Source organism: Thermobia domestica, chromosome 4, assembly GCF_964235325.1.
Source record: "Thermobia domestica chromosome 4, izTheDome1.hap1.1, whole genome shotgun sequence".
In the NCBI taxonomy this organism is placed as follows: domain Eukaryota; kingdom Metazoa; phylum Arthropoda; class Insecta; order Zygentoma; family Lepismatidae; genus Thermobia; species Thermobia domestica.
This window is the reverse complement of record NC_137457.1, coordinates 8,385,720-8,402,416: the sequence shown is the minus strand read 5'-3', so window position 1 is coordinate 8,402,416 and position 16,697 is coordinate 8,385,720. Positions and strand designations below refer to the sequence as shown.

The 16,697-nt window shown below is 31.8% G+C and overlaps 1 protein-coding gene across 1 annotated transcript in view; it reads right to left on the bottom strand.

Annotated features, from left to right (window-relative positions):
- The window catches only part of LOC145683623 (uncharacterized), a gene marked incomplete at its 3' end in the record, with an annotated part of 551,164 nt that overhangs the window by 213,989 nt on the left and 320,478 nt on the right, over window positions 1–16,697 (bottom strand). Inside the window, 3 exon segments of the mRNA XM_081754960.1 lie at window positions 4,044–4,094; window positions 6,881–6,922; window positions 14,012–14,089. Coding sequence (XP_081611086.1) covers window positions 4,044–4,094; window positions 6,881–6,922; window positions 14,012–14,089 — 171 coding nt within the window.

Genomic DNA, 16,697 nt, shown 5'->3' with positions numbered 1-16,697 from the left:
TGCTTTGCAGAGGTAGGAAAACTTAAATTGCACTTATTGCATGTTGCTATAGTGCATCCCATGTCCTTTAACAAGTAGTATAGCACGGCAGCCCTCTTCCATGTATATTTTGTACCAGCCTAGTCAAAGGTTTCTAAAGGAATCTTTACCGATGTGAAACTCATTTTTATGTATTAGTACCTGCTGTACCAGTAAACAAATATCACCGTCACTTTATCACAGAATACAAACTTCGGTTATTCATATATTCTTCTGGTAATTTCTGGCTAATATTTCGAAACAATCGCATATTTCAAACAGATGAAGTATCTCAAGTTGTTTATTTTGTAGACGTCGTTAGTCCCATGAGAGCAGTGCATAAATATATGATATATTTAAAGTAGACGTGTGATTACTTTTAATCCCAAACTTTTGTCATTGTAATGAAAACGTTCTCAATGCTTCTGATTGAAACAATTACAGTGATTAAAATGTATATTTCGTCGTCTCACTGTTTGTGTGAGATAAGCGATATATGACACTTTCGTTTAGTGCTAGTCTTAAGTTGTCTTGTGACTCGTTAGGTCTCTTCGTGATGACCCAAGTGCGGTTATTACAAACAGCTTACATTTATAAATAAAACAAGTAACTGATAATATAAAATGATCTATTTCAGATACGGCTTCACCTTGAAGGAAAATGTCCAAGGGCGTTGTGAGAAAGACAGAAACTCAATCTAGTATGGAAAAACAAGTATCGCGATTCATGTTGTCGGTTACCTTCTGATTAACCAAAAATAATACAATGCAAGTACTCAATTCAGCTATCAGGCTACAATTTCGATACTACTTCATTTGTTAAAAGAAACTAATTTATAAACTGTACAGTCTGGAATGCAAAAGACACAACCAACTCCAAAGTAGCAGTTTGTTATTGGATAATGTATATGAGGAGCAGGCAAGATAGTTAAATTGTATAGTTTTAGGCTCGCGTAGTACATACTAAACTAATATAAGTAAGTAAAATTGTATTGGTATTACTATTAATTTACTTTCTATTGAACTCAGTTCTGGTGTATTTTCATTTACAAAACTTCTAAACATAGTAGAGAGTATGCCAAATTGAATCTAGCTGATCATCATGTCGCACATGCAGCTGGAATTAAAATAAGAAGTCCCAAAACTGCTTCCATCTTAGTCACTGATTCTTATTTTAAATTTGCTTATGCTCTTTGAATACGTAAATTTTTGATTTTCTATATTGAAAGTTTGGTCCTATATTTCCAATCCTATTCTGTTTAAAATCATTATAATAATCGTGAAAATTTCGACGAATTTTAGTAAAAGAAACCATTATTGGTATCCCTGTGCAACGACCAAATCCTCATCTTTCCACAGTAAAGGTGATTATTCTGCTCCGCTTAGGCTTTCGTAGAGAATAACGTACAGTAGAGCTCACTGTTGTCAAAATTGTTTAAGAAGAAAAATTCGAAACATCGTGCAAAAGCGAGTATTCCGCCTTTCATTGCTTGGTGCTATTGTTTAGGAATATGTGACCATACGCAAATCCAACATAACATTTTAAGGTAAGCTTATTTTATTCTGCGAAAGCTAAGAGTTATGAACTTCAGTCATTGCATTATTTTACAGAAGTACAAAAAGTTATCGCGTTTATAATTATGGTCTGAAACCATTGCCAACACATTGCAATTCGCCAAAGATTGTATTGGCGTGAAGTTAAGAAAGCATATAGGCCTGGGTCTTAATTACCTTCTCTCGTCGGGGAAAGAGAATTCCTCAATAATTCTAAAGACGAATTTGATTTCACTAAAATTCAATATCGCCGAGGATGAACTGTTGAATACTTACCGGGAAATAATTTGATCGCAGAGAAATGTTTGTCTTAAATGTTAATCATTCCGTTTACGTTATTGACAAGAGAACATTCATGATAGTATAGAGAATAATATACGATATATCTTGTTTAGCCAGATTAATGATACTTAGACATTCAAGTTATTCTAAGTGCTACCTTCTTTTCACTTGCAAACGGAAACATACTATGTTGTTTATCGCACCCTTTGAAAGCATCAGGTTGACAGTCTCCGCGACCCAACATAAAAATTGTATATTACATCAGGTTATTAAAGTAGATATTTCAAATGTACACGTTAAGGTAGCAATTATATCATCAAATTGTTTTTGCCCTGTTTTAAGGCTAAGATTCCTACAGTTTTGAAAGCATCCTAATTTCGTTAACCTCTGTAGCAAAATATAGGGAGATATACAGACAGGAAGTAGTAATGCGAAATGAAATGACATATGTTGTGAAAAGATTGAATATGCTACATCGCCATAGACGGTACGATTAAAGGAAAGTAAGATATAGTAAGAATATCACAACTAATCTATTTGAGAAATTATATAAAATTGGAAGTGTAATATTAAGCATAGTGGAAGAAACATTTCAAGACCCTAGCCTAAGGGAAGATCCCGTATTAGTCCTAGGATATGCTAATAATTACTATAAGGTCTTTCAACACCACAATTATTATTAAAACTTGTTATAAAGGTCACTTCAATATTATAAAGTACCAAACTACAGAAGTCTTCATGATGGTAGTAATTGAAGTGAGATGGATGATGTATGGCATATAAAAATTGGTCTAGTGAGAAATACTACGAATATGATATAAGGTGTGTCGAATGAATAAAACCAAGGTTACAAATAAATTGAATATTTGCCTTTTAAAAATGTTTTACCGAAAAATGATAACATGCCACTTTTAATTATATATTTTTTAAATAATGATCATACGTCCGTTTACAGGATTTTTATATGAAAAATTATCTTGTAGATATAGAAATGTTTATAGGGATTTCAATGGTACTTATGATGACACATATTGAGAACTATGAGAATATACAGCATATTACTTTTTTGTTGTAAAAAGTAACAGAAATTATTCTCCGTAGTCATAATTACAATCATCTCTCAGAATTTCAGTAATTGAAGATATATTTAGATCTTTACCAATGTTTGCCATATATTGAAAATTGTTTGAGATATGAAACTGCCGTAATATGATTTTGATATTTTGTTGAGTTTAAGCATGGCATATGGTAGATTGTGAAAGGTTGACCTTTGAAAAGAATCTAAATTCCAATCCTATTAATTTTTTCATGCTTATGTTTAAAATTTACTGTTTTATGATCATAGTATTTAACACTGTGTTTGTTTAGATACGCATTGACCCTCCGGTGGCATTTGCATTACTGGTATTGCAAAGGCATCACCTTTTACCCTTTCTAAACATGTTTGCTATATTTTACGCCTTTACAATGTAACACTAAATAGATATGTGTCATTGTAATGTTTCGCGTAAAGCTTATATTTTATTCATAATACGCAGTTTGAGTATGTATTATTCTGACGTAGTTCCATCAAAACTGTAACTTTACGCTGGTTTGGCAAATTGTTTTTTCACTGTTGCACAGCAGAGAATGCCAGACTTTGCCTTTCTGTAAATCTTCACACTTTAAGAAATTTGGGATTATTTCTATCAATTAGTTTGGAATTTATAAGTGCTTAGAAAAATAAATGACGCCCTGCATACGTAGATAGAATTCATTATCATGATTAATGGAAGTAATTTTATATAAAATAGAAAATACAGTTACATTCTTCCAAATCAGTGTCAACGTGGCAAAGTGATCGCCATGATTTGCAATTTAATTTATTAAGTGTGTTTTTACTCAAACGTTTTAAATTGCATTGCTAGAAATAATTGCGTATTTACCTTTTAATTATATCTAATAAGTTTTGACGTTCAAAATTACTATTACGTTACTTGAATATAGATACTGCGTTCTTGCATTAAACCTATTCTAAGAGAGTTTTTCTACTTTCTAAACTGCTATTGATGTTTAACATAATAGCAAATCGTTCATATTTTAGTGCGGAAAATAATATTATTTACATTTAGGAGAATAATTAAATTTAGTTTCATTCTGAAATTTTAAACTATTTTAAAATTTGTTACGAATGAACAGAATGATATTTACCAGTTTTATTCTTGACCCAAGCATCATAATTTTCATAATTATCATAATTATCTGTAACATAAATAAAATATTGATAGTTCATTAATATGAAGTATGTAATGCCTATTACTATTAACAAAGCTGAAGATGAATACTCAGATAAAAGTAAATACGAGCTTTAAACATGTTTATGTTTCTAATAACACACTTCAGTATATTATAAAAATGAATCGCATGTCTTTATTTTAACTATTTAGCTGAGTTCTCGTTTTCTTCAACTCTTACTGGCAAACTTTCTGTTATATAACAATTGTGGGAATGTTCATTGTCTTTTGAAGAAACTAGGTTTATGGAACACATTTGAAGCTCCTTTATGTCACGTAGTTTGATGAAAATATAATGATAAAGTCCAATAGATGTACTATATCCTGTGAAGGTTTGGATACTTACCCATACCAGTGTAAAATCTTTAACTAAATTACTGACTAATCCTAGCTTGGTACAAGTTCTAGCTAAGTTCAATGGCTTATTCTGAAAAGGGCAATCGTTTTCCAGTAATACAGTCTCAAATAACGTACAACATTGATTTCAATACATAGCAAGAATATAGCAAAATTCAGGTCCAACGTTAAACAGAGTGTTTGAAAGAAAAGAATGCTGAGAAAATTTCCCCTTTTTTATAATTATGTATTCCGAAGTAGGTAAGTTCGTGATATGCTGTATTATTAAAATATACATTTTATATTATATGTATTACTGTAGTAAATACCTTGCAACCTTCTTATGGTAGGCCCATTAATAAATGCACATGATAAAATCTCAGCTGAATGTAGGTACCAAATACGTTTAAAAATCATTTCATAACCGTTCAATAGTTATATCATTACGTGATAATGAAGAGCAAGCGAAATAGTTTTCAGTGTGAGAAATAAATTATGAAAAACTCCACCTTCTTCCTTTATATGGAAATTACCAAAAAAGTTTTAACACAGTTTCGTTTACATTATAATGAAATTATGCGTCCAATGACGAATTTATACATCCAATTTCATCTATCCTTGTTGAGACAATCGTAATAAACTAAATTTCTTTCATAATTTTAATCCAACGCCCACTTTATTATGTGTATTTTAATCAGTGTAGCATACTAAACATTCAGTTTATTGTAGAAGGTAAATATATTGAAGATTTATTTCAAATTGGTTATCCGTTTTTCTCTAATACTATCATAAACAAGAACCCTTTGATTTTATATCATATACTGTACCTGTAATTTTCATACTATAGTTTTCTTAGACACACATAACACTGATTAGGAGCAGGACACAGTATGAGGAGTTACTCAATATAATTTAGTTGAGAGTCAATTGGTTTCCACGAGAATGCATATCTGGTATATATTATTTCTACTGAAAGAAAATAGCAAAATATTTTTGGGTATGTAGTCAGAGGGAAGATTATTTTGAACATAAGAGTAACTGATACAGATCAACATATTAACATCACAATTAAAATATGCGACATATTTATTATCGGAGTTACAGGAGAGAGCTTATGTTTCTCATACTGTTTGTAACTTTATACAATTCGTTGTAATTTTCCAATTATATGTAATAAATTCAAAGTAATCAGTTTATCAAGTGACAATGCAATATTATACCAAGAACAAATTTCTAGGCACATGTACCCAGTGTACTGTCTAAATCTGTTTAAAAGCCAGTGTAGAGCTGTGTAAAATCATTCTGGTGTCCCAAGACAACATAAAGTTTATTAATGTAATAACAAAGTGCGAAGAAATAAAATGTTCTCTCACCAAGTTTTGTTCACCCGAACATTTTTGTTCCCTAGATGGCTGATACTAATATTCTGAACTCCAGAACTTTGGATTTATTTACAGATTCACGAAAATCTTATGAATCCATGTAAGAAGTAATTTTCACTAAGGATGAATAACATTGGAATTTCCTCTCATCTCCTATAGTTCTTATACCATAAAAGAGTACAACAAAAATTACTGAATAGTAACCAAATAAAAATAAGTCACCAAGTGGGTATCAAAGCAGCTGAAAATGTATTGAATCACCAGAAAAAGAAGCAACTTAAAATGCATTAGTATCGAATTTAATAGAACGATTTCCTTTATGTGTGTGGATAGATAACATACTTCTTACAAACGCATGTTGGTGAGAAGTTTGAGGTTAGAAAGCGTTACCTTGAACAAAGAGTTTTCTACATTTGCTGAGATACTAATTTGTTTTGAAGGTATTATTGCGTTCCAAAGGGAAGCTGGGTATTTCAAAGAGTGAACTGTGAGTTCTGCTCGAAAATCTCGTTACTTTTTTTATGAATTCCTCTGCTATTACTAAAAACGCGTTATTTATAAGCAGACATGCTTTGTTGCGAAATTCATAATATTAAGGGCCTTAATAAATTCAGGCTTGCAATTATATGTGCCAAATTTCTGTGTGGCAATTATATGTGCCAATATAAAGGTATGCCAAACCTGTTTAAAATTGCTCATAATTTTTGGAAAGTAACTAGGTCATTTTGTTACACACATCGCAGTTATATACTAAGAATGCGTTTTCTATCTATGGTGTTTTATACATTTATGTTAAATAGTATTTGAATATTCTTCCATGGTTTTGCTTTCAAAATTATTATTTCATTTTATACTCTTTTAATCATGGTAAATCTCAGGAAGAAATTAGTTTCACGTTTTGCTTAAAAACGAGGTTATCTTTTCAGAATACACAATTGAATATATTATTATATTTTTCTTTATGACTTTTTGGTAAATATTCTCATTATATTTAGGAGTTTCTGTAAGCAATTTCATTTAAAGAAATAATACGTACCAATTTCGTCCTTCGTAGCTGCATTAGTATGATTATTGGTGACTGGAAATATAGAAAATTATTGGTAAATCGCTGAATTGGTAAATAAAATAAGAAAATAAAAATTCACAATTCATGTTAGAGGTACTTTAATAACAACTTCAAATAAAAATAAACACTTCCTTCACATATAAGTTTTCTTCATAGTAAGTAATTTTAATTCATTTCGAGTATAAGAACTAACGATTTTCGACTGTATATATATTTGTAATGCTTAGCTTTACACACTTTATCATATAGCGTTTTGCATCTATTACAGAAATATGTGAAATGTAAGTATGGTTTTTGTTATTATAATGTCTTAAGTATGGAGACTAACACAGTAGCACTTAAATTTATAATTGAAGGACAGGATTGATATAACAGTTTTATGTGAAACAATCACTTGTATTCGAAACCTGCTATAAAAGAGTTTTGGCTATTTAGGGACAAAATGTTTAGTTGCAACATATATATTATAGAAACACTGTACTGAAAGCCTATTTCAATATAAACGTGCTTATCTTTCACACTCTGAATATAATAGAATTAATGTAATTTTCTACAGACTATTTGTGGTCACATATTGTTCAATTTCCTTAATTAGTCATATTAGATACAAGCTACATAATTTAATGCATAAGTGTTTCATTATTATTGCGTTTTTATGTTTCAGAACTAAATGTATTTTGTAGTGAAGTTCGTGAGAAAAGAAAATAATCAGAAAAGTGAAACATAATATACAAAGCAACAATTTTCATGATGCATTCAGAAAACGAATTCTCTTAGGACTTGTAACAGCGCTGATAGAAAAGATACAAAAGTATTTGTAGAATTCTCAGAAATATGTTGACAAAGATCTATTAAATCAATCACTTAATACTGTTAGATTATTGTGAATCGATAGATTGACACCTTGCTTTTCAGTATCATGACAACTTTCACAACGCGCATAGTTAAAATATATATTTAAATGTGTGCACATATTTTTGACACCGCTATATAATATTAGTAACTCATTGAAATTAATTGCTTTAAATCAGGCAACAGTTTTAGATATTTAGTTAGACTCGAACAAACGATGGCGAAGTTTTCACAGATGACAGAAAAAAAACTACATCTGTATAAAGCATGAAAACTTTATCACTGTGCTATCCACAAGTTTCAAATGTTAAACCAATAATAACATTACAGTTATAATGAGCTGAACCCATGCTGTCTACTCAGTGCAAAATTCTATTGTGACCATGAATCTCCTTTCCACTGTGCATGTCTCCTTACTCACACACGTAAACGATAGAAGACTCACAAAGGAAGTGATCTGCTATGTATTGATGCTGGAGTGAGTTTGTAGCAAATATGTAGAAATTACACGATACCAAGTGGAACGTATTTATCTAATAAATGCATATCCATCCGAGTACGGCTCGTTGCGTCTCTTGAGGCCTTTGAAGTTGCAAGAATGCACTAGGTTTTGCCATTTAGATTTAAGCAAAGCGCCTGCAATGAACTTCAACCCGCCATTCATAACTTTACTAACAGGTTGCCTAACACCATAGTTTCGGCTTGCAACAATGTTAATGTTATGGGCTCAAAATTCCCCTAAAATGTTGAATAGAACAATAACGGTAGGGTTTCTGAAAATTTCAATGCAAACTGGACAATCTGCACAAAATTTGGAACCGAGCAGGGAAAACGGCACGTTTCTATTATAGCACTTGTGGTTTTCTAGATCTCGTTGTCGAAAAGATTGGAGCCAAATATATAATTTCTTTTGATGACAAACATGTAAAATCCTGCATTTTAATATACAGTGTGTCTGAAAACAACTTCGACAACGTTTGTGAGTTGATTACTGACACCAAGATAGAGGAAGCTGGTACGTACGTCAAATTAAATGCCAGTAGCCTAACTCCCCGCATGTAACTTGTTGCGTGAGTACCTTAGGATTCTGAAACATGTATTAGTACATGTATTAAACACGTATTAAAGCATATTAATTTCTAAGTGAAGTCTTGTCTCGACTAGAGCAGATCCCATAGTTGTAGAGCTATGGATCTTTAAAGTTCATTCTTTCATGTTTTCGGCAGCCTATAGCTCGGAAAGAGAGTATTTGTGCATCCAGGGTGATTTATACTGTGTCTTATTTTGGTGTCAGGAATCACCTTCCAAACGTTGTCGGTGCTGTTTTAAAACAACCTGTATAGACTAGCTGAACCTGCGCTCCCATAGAACGCATCATTCTCATATGAGTATGAATTTCCTTGTCATCCCTCACATCTCTACATGTCCCTTTACAGACACAAGTGAAAGACATGACGGCAAGGAGTACCATAAAAACCGGCAAAGGGTACCATAAAGTAGAGAATTTTTCAATATCTCGCACCGTTTGAAAGATTTGAACCTACTTGCGGTTGGAGTTTCTGATTCATGTATGATCAGTATTTTCTTTCTTGTTGTACGCAGTATGTAATAAGCAAATACATTACATACACAATTAATTATAAAATCAGTGATATATGCTGGTCATTGGGGAAACTTTCCAAACAATAAAGATTATTCTTAGCCTGGAGAAATGGTTATTCTTCGTTCTTTATTATCATTTGTCCAGGAAACAAACGTCTGACGGATATATAACCCCTACATACAACTAGGAATAACAGACCAAATATGTTGCTTTATTTTGTTAAAATTGAACACTTCTACTGTAGCCCTCAAAAATTTAATAAAGGAATAATGGCCAAGTTTGTTTTAAATATTCAATTAGAACTGGTCAATCTGAACAATACTTGGAATCGACCAGTGAAAACGGCAGGTTTGTACCACTTAGGTTTTTGAAATCTCATTGTCGAAAGGATTGGGAACAAGCATATAAACATAGCATTTAAATATATAAATTTTGGTGTATACAGACAATTGTTTGTGCTAAATACCATGAGACTAATAAGATTATATATATATATATATATATATATATGAAATTTTCCATATAATACACATTTAATGACCAAGATGACCAAGATGCCTAAGACATGGGGAACTCACTTCAGAGGAATGTAAAACTGTTATGAGTTAATGGATCAATGCACTTAGAATATTCTCGAATTGCAACCGCAGATAATCCCTCAGAATACGTGAAACTTAACCACTAATAACCAAGTTGAAAGGAAAAGCACAAAGTTCTGTACAATCAAGTACGTAGAAAATTTAACAGGATTTACTAAATTATAAGAGTCATTAACTATATCGAAAAATTAATCTTGTAAGTTCTAGAATGCACTTGAGACAGAAATTTTGAAGATGAAATGTATACAATATGAGCTAAAGAGATACTCATCCTTTGACGCATTGAAGGCAAAATATTATGATTTACTAAATTAGTACAAAGTTATGGAAAACTCGTATAGAAATGTAAGTACTCCCACGATATAAATCAGAGAAAGAGGCAGCAAATTTATTTTTATCTTTTCGGGAGATGAAATATTTTCAGTGAAACTTAGAAACACGTGTTTAGGATATTTTTTGGCATTCATCTTACATACAGAGAATGGCAAAAATATATTTCGCAAATAATGTACTGGTCAGAGAAAACAAAGATTGATAAAAGTGTAGTAGATCAAAATTTAAGAAATATATATACTGTATATTACGTATTTATTTATGTGTGTGTGTGTATGTTTTGTTCTTATAGGATAGAAAACTACGGCATCATTTTTTAATAAGTTTACTACTGATAAAAATAAGAATACCATAACAAATAAATTTATAGAATAAATAAAAATGAAAAGAAACTAGTAACAATGTTACTTTTTGGAGTAATTTTCAGCCAAATTTTAACAAATCTTTAATTTAGAAGTTAATATTAAATAGAAAATAAAGTGCGTAATTAAATAAAAAATATTTATCTATAAAACATATTGATGGTCGTCATTACTGGCATAAATTCTCACCTATATATGTAGATTAGTGATAATGAAGAGGAAGTCGATAATATAATTTGGATTCTGAATGAATATATTAGAATAATGATTACAAATAGATAATTCCTCCTGGTGATCAAACGTATTCCAAGTTTGTCACATTAGACTACAGATGAATTCCAGCTACTTTTTCTTTAATTTTAAATTTAGAATCTGTAATGTATTTGCGCTACAGAGGCTTATGGTTAAATCAGGAATACTAAATCTTCTGGGAGGTGGTTAATAATAAATGTGAAGTCCTTTCTCCTATAGTGTACAAATTATTAATTTTTGTTCCATACGTATCGAATTTAATAATTAAATTCGTAATTTAAATGATTTATATTGAATGAGACAGGTAAAGCTGTCAGTTTCGTTTAGTATTAGTTTTCCTTTCGTTCTAATAAATCACTGAATCTTTGTGGAAAGCAAGTACTATTTATGTTTAATTCGTTTAATCTTAGGCGAATAAAGTTGCATCGAATAAAGTTGCCATCATATGCTTACAAAATGATCTAAAGAGCCATTATCATAAAAAACATTCATTTACAATGTTCACTCTTGCATGACACATGAGAATATGCCGCTGTCATGTGTGATCTATTGTTAAAAATTGTTGTGCTATTCACATATTGCGGTATTCATTGCGCAGAGTTAGATATCCCAACTTGTTCTACTGGAATCAACGCATGACTGAGTATTCATTCACGGTACTCTTCAAAATACATAATGATCATTGATACCATTTGATGATTTAATGTAGGTGCTGGCAGACCCATGTTACAATACTAAAGGGAAGTACGAAAAATCTACTTTACTTCTCTTTCATACTTGACGAACTGTGATTGAATATGTATGCATCGTGCCTGATTGGCGATATTGAAAATTCACAATAACCCTACATCACTTTTCTGTGAGTTACTTTGTTTCCTCTTTGTGAGTGTTTCATGAAAGGGGATGTCAACACAACAAAACTTTATTAGATTATGCTGGAGAAATTTCTGAACTAACTAATTTACTCCTTGAACATCTCGGACTACTATAGAATCATTAAATTTCCGTGTATATTGAGTAGTAGGATTATATCAAGTTAAGCATACTACTAGCATTCAGTAATCATTCATTTTCAGCTATAGAAAGAGTGAGCAAACTAGTATTTAATCCAGACATTTGAATGTCTTGTAATCACCTCCTTTCTATGAAAAGTAAAATTGTTAATTTGAATACATCTATGAACTAGTAATTATAAATAAAATATTTGAGCAATCCAAATCAAAAGATTTATCACCGGATTATATTTCGTAGTATAGAGCATATAAGGAGAAACATTAAGAGAAGTTAATTGTCTAAGAAAAAAAAGGATCTAACATTTGATAATATAAATTCGTCTAATTTGACAGCAGTATACGTTGCTTGATGTTGGTACTTATTTCTTTCGCTGCATATAACTCAATTATTTCCTTTCTTTTATTGTATGTAACACAATTTTTCTAGACGTGTTTGAAATATTAGATTATGGTATTCCTCAATGTGTTGGGACAGAAACTGGAATTAATCAATGGAGATATAAACAAGTTATTTCGTACATACGAAGTAACTAAAATGTGTTAATGATTTCTACATTGACTGTAGCTGACTAGCTAATGGCCGTATCATAGACACCATTTCTACAACCTAGTATTAATTTTAAATTTTCCTAATAAGATATTTGTACATTATCTTCCACTTCCACTACTCCATGAATCAGTTCATTATCCTTTAAGTTAATTGAATCGCAATATTAAAATTTACCAACAGTGTTATGTAAAGTTTTATGTTACATACGTAGCATAGAAAGGTTCTGGAACACATTCGAGGACGAATTGCAAACAAATGAGATACGTTAGAAAGTAAAAAGTATAAAACATCATAAAAAATAAGTTACTTGTCATTGTAAATATTTTATGTAGTGGCACTTATCGTAAATAGTCCGGAAATGTACATTGTAACTTGTCCAAGTGAAATATATTTATGTGTCATATAATTGGCACCAGTGAAAGTGAAACGGGTGCGCAACAAACATTTAGGGTGGATAATCCGAAACAGCACGGACGAGGGATATTGCAATTGGCATGGAAATCTAAGATATTTATTATGTTAATATGTATGAGAAGGCTAGAAGTAGTGGACCAAGAGGGAGTGCAAGTGACATGAAACGGGTCGAGTGAAGAATGCGTTCGCGACAGCATATGAAATTTAAGAAACTGTTGCTCGTAAGCAGGAATTGTGTTCATGGGGGATTGAACAAAGGAAAATACATGAGAATGATCATACTATAGTTGAGTCAGAAGGAAATTATAGTCAAAAGACAAAGAAAACCTTTTTTATGAGTATTGTTCTTTATAGGAGATTATTCTGTTGACTTGATACGCTTTTCTAAGAATTCAACATTTATAATAATGTTAAAATTGAAACTTTCAGCTCTGCATAAAATGTGTATATTGATGATCAACATATGATTCTTTTTAATATCATGTATCCCTAAAAAATATCTTCAGCGTGAAGAAACAACTGTACCAAGAGGATTTTAGAATTTAGATTTCTAAGCTTTCGGCATTTAAGGCCATTTAGCCCTTCACGTGTTGACGGATGACGTCTCTTTGGCGAGCATACAATCCTGGGAAAGGGAAGGAAGAAAGGATTGTGGAAGGAAGAGGAAGGAAGCAGGCTGGGACCTATAATTTTGGTACCAACCCGACATTTGTCTGGTGTGAATGAGGAAAATACTGGAAAACCTCATTCAGGGTGGCGGGTCTGAAAAAGCGTTTTACACTTCTTCGACCGAGTGCCCCCACCGGGAATCGAACCCGGGACGGATCGCACCAACTGTAGCTAGACAAATTTATAGATGTTGTAGAACTCCTTACATCATAATTGTTTAAGACTTATATAAAGGCGAAGATACCCAGTCATTAGATTGGTTGAAAAAGCGAGTCTCCAACATGTCTTAAGAACATATTTGGTTCTCTGACATTATTTCTTGTGACTTATTATATCAGTTTACTTTAAAAATGTAATTAACAAGTCAAACAGTCCTATTCATTTTTTGTAAAGTAATAATTAGTGAACATTATATTTTTAAAATAGATAAATTATTAAATCAAGCAGCATGTACCTTGTCCGATGTATTTTTCTTCCACTTTCTCATTTTCTTGTTCCGTCCCTTCTACATCACCTTCCAAATCACCTCCTGCTAAAGAGTATACAAAGACAATTCTGTAAGTATATACAAAAACAATCTAAAAATTAAAAATAAAGTAGACTGAAGTTAAATATAAGGATTAATAAATATAAGATGAAGATAATTGTTAAATATAAGATTATAGATAAAATCCTAATACTGTATTATTTAGTATTTAAAGCAAATTAGTAAATTTTTCTTCTATCATATGAAAAATACAAAGGTGACCTAATTGTATAGTAAAAATTCATGATTTTACTTAATATTAAATCAAAGTAGCACAAAATGAGAGATTAATATAGGAGAAATGCTGCTATTAATGTTTAATGAAGTTATACAGAAAACGGATAATAGAAAAAGAAGAAGTAATTATATATTGTTTTTACATTTGTCTACTTGGTCTATCCTTATAATGAATGGTTCATATTGAGCCCTTCCATGACTGACAAATAAGTAAAGTAAATATTGGAATTTTTGTTCAGATTTCTCGTCGGAAATAGAAACAACTCAACGTATGGTCACGTGTAAGAGTAAAGGACGTGACAATGTTACCATGTAGCAGTCCATTTTGAAATTAGGAATTCTATTTACTTGCTAAGATTTGGCTTTACTATAGTATGTGCACAAGTGGATAAATTTATAGGTCAATTGTCTTCATAAGGTAATGAAGAATATATATTTATTGTATTGAAAAGTTAAGCTTATAAATTGAAACTTAACATAGATTGCTATACAAACTACATAACTGAAATTTAAACTATCGAACAAATTCATAGTATAATGTAATTGGCGGAAAATTGTAAGTTGTATTTCAACTGGCTGATAATTTTAAAGCTTTTGTACTTAACACTTCACTCTATGAAAAAGTTGTTTTAGTTTGAGAATATAATTCACTTGTTCTAATCATTCAGTTTATGAAAATATGAATGCATGGTAGTTTAATTCGCTGGGAAAAGTTTTAAATCTTTTCTTGGAAATTGTTTGCACTCATGGCACGTAACACGAAAATAATTATTTTGTAACTACTTAAATTGAATTTGCTTCTACTTAAAACTTTATTTCTTCATTTTTGTTTCATTATTATTTTAATTTAATTGAATTGAATTTATTTTTATTGAAGATTCTACTATGATAACAATAATTTAAAACAATTAGATACAACCATAAGTAATTACATAAGAATTGTAAAATAACAATGATTATTAAAAAAAACTGTTATATTGAAAATTTCAAATGAAACAGTAAATATCTATTCTTCGGTACTTTGTTCCCATGATGTTCGGCAGGTACTACTAAATCTTCTGTTTTCAAAGGCTCCAACCTGTCATGTTATGTCAATGTCTTGACGTACGGTACAGCATTCATGCTGTTTTATATATATATATATATATATATATATATATATATATATATATATATATATATAAACTTATGGACTGTGAGCTGTCTCTTCATACTCCTTGCTCGGTTGCTACATAAATTGATGCACCAATGATGTTTGTTTTTTCTCCTAACCTCCCTTCTCCGCAATTACAGAAGAAAGACTTCTTCTAGCTCTTTACTAGTGGGTAACGTTCCCATTATAGCCGACACGTTCCCACGTTGAATGGCTATGCTTATGCGTTGAATCAGGAAACTTTTTGCTCGATTATCTCCTGATTTAATTGATAGACGGTGGCCGATTTCTTTTATAAATTTGAGGCCTTCTTCTTCCCAAGAACCGCTAGACTCAATTGCTATTGCGACAAAGCAATAGTTATCGAGTAGATTGCTATATTTATTCCTTTTTTCTTTCGCTCTTCGAGCAGCTACGAGTCCAGCTTGTACTGAGGCATATTGTAGGTTGGAGGGGGCATAGGTGTCTGAACATGTGAAGTCCCAAATCAATGCCTTTCCTTTCTTCCAAGGTACTAATGTCATACCATCGGGTCTTTTTCCGTCAGATCGGCTGCATCCAATCGGTTCCCTCACTGCTGGGATCCCTGCTGATATTAATGCTCTTAATATTATATCATTTACACTTGAATGACGTGGGTGTCTGCCTGCGCTGCTTTTGCACGACAAACCGTGTAATCCTTTTTTATCAACAAAGGTGTTACAAATGGGGCAGTGGTGTGGTTCACATATATCTGCTCCCAACCGTAGTGCAACTGATACTCGGAAGCTCTCATTAGATAGGTGTAGGCCCAGAGATGGTGATGGTAGAGCTTGAAGCCATGCTCCGCTTTCTGGGGACATGACCGCTAAAAGTCTGGCTTTATCTTTGATGTTATTTGTAGTCTGCAATAAAGAAGCTGCACGGCAATTAACGATGGGCTCGTCCCAAACCGACTGATTGTTACGTTTTTCGAGAGCCGGAGGGTCTAACCCAACTAAATTTGTCCATTTAGCTATGCAGTCCATCACATCTGGATTGGTGATTTCGTCGTTATCCCATTGAAGAAGTGAACTAACTATTTGACTTGCACCGTAGAAAGACGCTAAAAAAGACGGAATAGCCATATCTGTGGCGCGACGGATTCCAAGGCCTCCATTTTTGACTGGTAAAGAAGCTTGTATCCACGAGTTGTTATTAAGAGAACAATTGAGGATGGATTCCAGACCAGTTTTAAGAGTATCG